Genomic DNA, 6,184 nt, shown 5'->3' with positions numbered 1-6,184 from the left:
CCAGCCCCGCGGCCTGGGCAGTCAATCAAGCCCGCCCGGCCCCGCCCGAGGACGGCCAATCAAAGCCAAGCTCCGCAGCGATGAGCTCAGTCGGCTTGCTTCCCATTGGACGGCTATATTAAGAAAGTCGCCGAACTCTTTAAATAGCGGGCGCTAGGGCCGCAGCCTGCATCTGCCGCCGCAGTCGGGCTGAGTTCGTGTTCTCTCTTGTGTTTTCGCCTAGGCCTAGGGAGATCCAGGAGGGAGCTAGGCCGCGTCCGCTTGCTCTGGCCACCGTTTGCTCACAAAGGCGCCGACCCGAGACCAGGGGCGAGGAGAGCGGCCGCCGCTCGGGAGCAGCGCGGAGACGCACCGTGCGCCCTATGCCCCCGAGTCCCCCACTGCCCCCGCCGCGGCAGCCCGAGCACTACGAGGGAACGCGCGCCATCCCGGGACCTGGGTACAGCTAGCGACCCTTGTCCCCAGCGCGCAGCCCGAGGTGAGCAGTGAGCGGCGAGCGGGACGGCAGCGAGGCGTTCGCGGGGCCCCTCCTGCTGCCCGGGCCCGGCCCGCTCATGGCGGCCATCCGCAAGAAGCTGGTGGTGGTGGGCGACGGCGCGTGCGGCAAGACGTGCCTGCTGATCGTGTTCAGTAAGGACGAGTTCCCCGAGGTGTACGTGCCCACCGTCTTCGAGAACTATGTGGCCGACATCGAGGTGGACGGCAAGCAGGTGGAGCTGGCGCTGTGGGACACGGCGGGGCAGGAGGACTACGACCGCCTGCGGCCGCTCTCCTACCCGGACACCGACGTGATCCTCATGTGCTTTTCGGTGGACAGCCCGGATTCGCTGGAGAACATCCCCGAGAAGTGGGTGCCCGAGGTGAAGCACTTCTGCCCCAACGTGCCCATCATCCTCGTGGCCAACAAGAAAGACCTGCGCAGCGACGAGCACGTCCGCACAGAGCTGGCCCGCATGAAGCAGGAACCGGTGCGCACGGATGACGGCCGCGCTATGGCCGTGCGCATCCAAGCCTACGACTACCTCGAGTGCTCGGCCAAGACCAAGGAGGGCGTCCGAGAGGTCTTCGAGACGGCCACGCGCGCCGCGCTGCAGAAGCGCTACGGCTCCCAGAACGGCTGCATCAACTGCTGCAAGGTGCTATGAGGGCCGCGCCCGACCCGCCTGCCCCTGCCAAGCGCGGCTCCCCATCCCGGGCCCGTCCCCCACGAGCCCGGAGAAGGGGAGAAACTTGCCCCCCCAAAGACCCCCACCGGACTGCCTGGCGTCTGCTTTCAGCCCCGGCAGCCGTGGCCTGGAGACTCAGGCTCTGGCACCCGAGAATCGGCCGCGTGGTAGGCACCCGGCGCCCCCTTTCCAAGTGTCTGTGCGTCCGGCTGTGTGGCACAGGCTTGGCCACCACACTGAGTGCCAAGGGTCCCCTGAACACCATTTTCTGAAGAGCCAAGCCTCTTCAGGGTGTGTGGCTGTGTGTATGTTCGACTCCCCGCTGCCGAGTTTTCACCCCACGCCAGCCCCTGCTCCCCGGACATGAGCTTGGCGCCCGGGTGCGGCCGCGCCCCATAGGATGTGCGTCTGTAACCAGTGAGCGCCTGCTATCCCCTGTCTGTAACATAGACCTCGGGACCTGCGGGAGGGGAGGGCTGGGGAGGATGGGGTGTTATATAAATATAGATATAATTTTATTTTCGGAGGTAGGATGGTGTTATTTAATGGTAGTGGTGGGTGGAGTGACAGGGCGCTAGAACAGCTCCAGCCGGGTCTGAGTGAGGCGTCATCCCAGCATGAGCAAGACTTGGCCATGTTTCCTACCCCTGGGGAAGACATTTGCAGCTGACTTGGGGCCTGAGAGGACACAGCTTCCAGACTCCTGTCTCCTGCCAGCCAGCCCCCCCCCCCACCACACACCCCCCGGCGAACCCCTCACTAGCCATTGAGAAGGAGGGGTGAAGTGTGCTGCAGGTTGTTTTTGCCATAAGCGAACTTTGTGCCTGTCCTGCAAGTGAAAATTGTTCAGTCCAAGAAACTGATGTTATTTGATTTTATTTAAAGGCTAAAACTTGTTTTTTTTTCTTCTTTTTGGAACGAATTCTTTGCACAATTGTTTCATTGTTTGACATTTAATGCACTTGTCATTTGCATAAGACAGTAGCATTCTGACCACACTTGTACGCTGTAACCTCATCTACTTATGATTTTTTTAAAAAAATGATGATGACTTTTAAAAAACAAGGAGAAGAAAAAGAAACCACTAATTTTTTTCTTTTGAAAAAAGTGGCAACACTGTTCTATTTTGCGATTTTATTTGTGCACGTATGCGCACTCTTGATAAAGGGCAGTAACCAGTATTAGGGCCTATCTAAAACCTTTTGTTGTTTTTTTTTTTCTTCAAGGCAGTCTCTAAAGCTGTGTGAAATTTTCTCTGCATCTCTGTACAGAGAATAAACCTCCCTCTTGTGTCTCTTTTCTCCCCCTCCCTTCCCCATCCAGTGGTACTTCTACTAAATTGTCTTGTTTTTTTTTTTATTTTTTAAATAAACTGACAAATGACAAAGTGGTGAGCTTATGATGTTTACATAAAAGTTCTATAAGCTGTGTATACAGTTTTTTATGTAAAATATTAAAAAACTATGATGATGACATTTATAAAATGGCTCCTGTGGTTTAATGATGTGTAAAAATCTTGTGAATTTGAGGGCAAGGAGAGAACTCTGCTAGGTGAGGCTCCACTAACCCTATTTCCCTCCAAGTGTTTGTAGGAAATGGGGATGAAATCTCTGAGGATGTGAGGGGGTTGGGTGGCCATGGATGACCAGGTTGCTCCTGCCCCAGGGCCAGAGGTTACCCAGGCTCCCAGTGCCACAACCTTTGACCTAATGTGAACTGTCTGAATGGCTTATACACTTGTGTCTAAGTCTATTTTGGAGCTTGTGTATCCTATTCTTTGAAACTTGGAAAGTTGTCATTTGTGCATTCAGATAACTTTTTAGATACCTTTTTTTTGGGGGGTTTGTTTTTGTTAAGCACTGTCTCAAAGACTGGTTCCTGGGTTCCCTTCAGATCTTCAGGGGTTACACAATGTCCCCCCTGAGATTGTAGGATGTTATCTCTGACCTGAGCTCCTGGGTAGAAGTGGGGGAAAGCCCAAATCAGAAGCCAATCCTTCTGCTGTGGAACTTTCATTTGAGTGTCTGTATGGAGCCCAGAATGCTTTGTTCTAAGTATCAAGAGTAGCCGCCTCACCAACAGAACACTGGAGGTCTTGGGTGGCTGCTATTTAAAGTTGGAGCGGCCAGGTTCTGAGGTAGAAATATGATGAGCTCTAATTTCAGACACTCAGCCTGCTGCAGTGGGTCTCAGAACCAGACAGGCAGATTAACCTTCAGAGACCACATCAAAATCCCTCTACAGGTATGATGGCTCAAAACTGCCAGCCTCAGCAGCTTCTAGGAAAGGTAGCAGATACTGCCAACCTCCCCTGACTACCTAAGACATGTGGTTTTTGTTTTTGGAATCAACACTTTATGGGTTTCTAGGCCTTAGTTGCCACCCACTCCATCCCTCTGCCTCCCTTCCCCCCAGGCAGAGCAGAGAAGGCCCCTTTTAAAGCCCTTTGCTTTAAAACTTGAGGCTTCTGTCTCCCAGTCTTTCCCCAGACTCCCAAGAGCTTTTGCTGAGTAAAGCAAGCCTGGTTACTGATGACTTTTCACCCACTTAAAACACATCAATAACAGGGCCTCCTGCACAGCCAGGCTCATCGGTTAACAGAGGATAATTGTCTGAGCTGCTGGAGGCACAGAGCAAAGAGAGGGTCCACTCAAGCTGAGGGAAGGATCCGCAGCCTCATCCTTTCCCCAGGTCCTGACCCCACACTCCTCCATCCCTCAGCCATCTTTGTCTTCATTTTCAAGACAAAAATTTCCACTGAAAAACAAAATGTTGACTTGCAAGTTTTACAGCTTGCAGATCCTTTGGTACCAGGGAGTGCAGGACTCTGGAGAAGAGCTCAAGCTTGGGCTCAGCGCCCAGGATTCAGCTTTGCAACTGGCCAAGAGCCTGGAGACCTTTTGAAAGGGCCTTTTCTGGGTTTCCTGCCTGCTCTAATCTGCCTGGTACCTATTGCTGTCTGTTTTTTTTTTTTTAATTTTAGGAAGACAGCCACCCAGATGACGCATGGCAGCCTGGGTTATGCTTGTTTTTAAATGCATGGCATTTAATAATGCTGCCGGAACACACTCTTCTTGCTGCATTAGATCCAACTGGAAAATATAAAGATGAATTGCTGTAGGCTGGAAAATCAATTAGGAAAAAAAGAGGCAAAACATCTGGTGTTACTCCTAGGATATGAACATTCATTTTGCACATTTGAAATAAATGTGCTGAGTTCATTTAATTGCCTGTTGAATGGTTTCATGGATAACAGTGGGGTGTTTCATTGATCCTGGGCATTTCATAGCAAAGGGCATTGGCTTGGGTTCTTGTTTAATCTTAATTTGAAGTCAGTCTGGCTTGTGTTTCTAGGGTCTTTTTTCACATGTGTTTCCGTGTACTTAGAACGGGTTTTCAAACTCAAGCCTGAGTTAGAATCATGTGGAGGGCTGGTTAAAACACAGATGGCTGGGCCTAGCTTCCAGAGTCTCTGATCAGCACATCTGGGGCAGAGAACAAGTGATGCTGACACTGCTGGTCCAGGGACCACACTTTGAGAACCCCTGGCTTGGAATAAGAGAGAGTTCTGGTCATTATACCGGGCAGGGAGGTCGTTTCAGCAATAAAGGGAGTCACATTCCTGAGGCTGATGGTGCAGTGGCCTGTAGCCCTGACTGCCCTACCTTAGGGAGCACAGCACTAGCTTTCAGAGAAGTTCCCAGAGAAGTTCAGGGAAGTTTTCAGAGAACTTCCCTCCTACGAAGACCCACACATAACCCTAGTCTTCTCTTCACACTCTGGTACAACAAGGGGTTTAATGCCCTTCAAAAGATTTCTTTCTGCCATTCCCGAGTTCAGAATGCAGCAGCACTCTGCTCTGCTAAGACAAGGGTTGCAAAAGCAAATAAGACACAGTCCTTGTCCTGGTGAGGGCAAGTTCCAGGAAGGCGTCCACTGAGCATGCTCAGATGGAGACAACAGGCCCAGGGCACACTAGGAGCCAAGGGGAAGGTGGAAGGTCTTCATGGAGAAGGAGACGTTTGAACCGAATCTTAAAGCAGGAGTGGGTGATGTGCAGATGGAAGATACAGCTTCTTTATATTACTATGATAAATATTTATATTTATATTACTGTCTATACTTTATATTACTGTAATTACTTTATATTACTGGCCTCTGGTGAATACAGCTCTCTTGGGTGAGAACTACCTTCTACTTTTAGCCCCTCTGGCATGCATTTCTTCAGTGAAGAAAAATGATGTTCCCTAGCCAAGTCAAACAGCCTCTCCCCGGCCCTCCCTGTCCACACACAGACTAGGAATGGAAGTTGGTGATGATGGTTTCATTGTTTTCTCTGTGCCTCCCAGGGATGCGGGGCAAACACAAGGGCTAGCTTTGTGAGAAGTGTACTCCTGGAAACACGTAGCCTGGGCTCAGGGACATGGCAACACCCCAAAGGGAGCTGGTACTCCAGCCTGTTGTGGGATAGACTCTTAACCACTTTACTTGGTACATCTTCTGGCTGGAGAGAGAAAGTGGGTACTCAGGCTGCTCTTTCAATCAATTCTTGCAGCCCCTTTCCTGGCCTGAGAGGTGTAAGAGTCTGGAGGACCCTGGTTCATTCCTTCTGAATATTTATTGTTGACTAAAGGACACTGTGCCTGGCACTGTGCTAGGAGCTTGGAACTCAGTAGACAAATAGGCAGGCATGGTCCCTCCCCACATAGAGATTTAAATCTCTATTTCTGTACAAGTAATAATAAAATGATGATGACAATAGCTACTATTTATTGACTAGGCATCAGGCCGCGTTCTAGGCTCTTTATTTGTTCTATTTTATGTCTGTATTGGGCTTCCCAGGTGGTACTAATGATAGAGAACCTGTCTGCCAATGCAGGAGACATAAGAGATGCAGATTTGATCTCTGGGTTGGAAAGATCCCTTGGAGGAGGGGATAGGAACTGTAGTCTTAGAAATTAGACCTTAGGCAACAAGGAAAGGGAAGTCCTTTGTGTTTCTGAGGCCCTACTCTAGGT

General features: G+C 50.7%; 1 protein-coding gene across 1 annotated transcript; it reads left to right on the top strand.

The window, feature by feature from the left end:
• Positions 1 to 55: 55 nt before the first annotated feature.
• Positions 56 to 2,650, top strand: RHOB (ras homolog family member B). The gene has a single exon (XM_040224986.1). It carries the CDS (start codon positions 555 to 557, stop codon positions 1,143 to 1,145), a length of 591 nt encoding a protein of 196 aa, XP_040080920.1. The 5' UTR covers positions 56 to 554; the 3' UTR covers positions 1,146 to 2,650.
• The last annotated feature ends 3,534 nt before the right edge of the window (positions 2,651 to 6,184 follow it).

Source organism: Oryx dammah, unplaced genomic scaffold (genome assembly GCF_014754425.2).
Source record: "Oryx dammah isolate SB20612 unplaced genomic scaffold, SCBI_Odam_1.1 HiC_scaffold_25, whole genome shotgun sequence".
Lineage (NCBI taxonomy): Eukaryota > Metazoa > Chordata > Mammalia > Artiodactyla > Bovidae > Oryx > Oryx dammah.
The sequence above is the reverse complement of the archived record's forward strand: the minus strand, read 5'-3'. Positions and strand labels throughout refer to the sequence as shown.

Excerpts from the sequence above, each read along its gene's own strand:
- RHOB (XM_040224986.1), top strand. The coding sequence starts at position 555 with ATGGCGGCCATCCGCAAGAAGCTGGTGGTGGTGGGCGACGGCGCGTGC.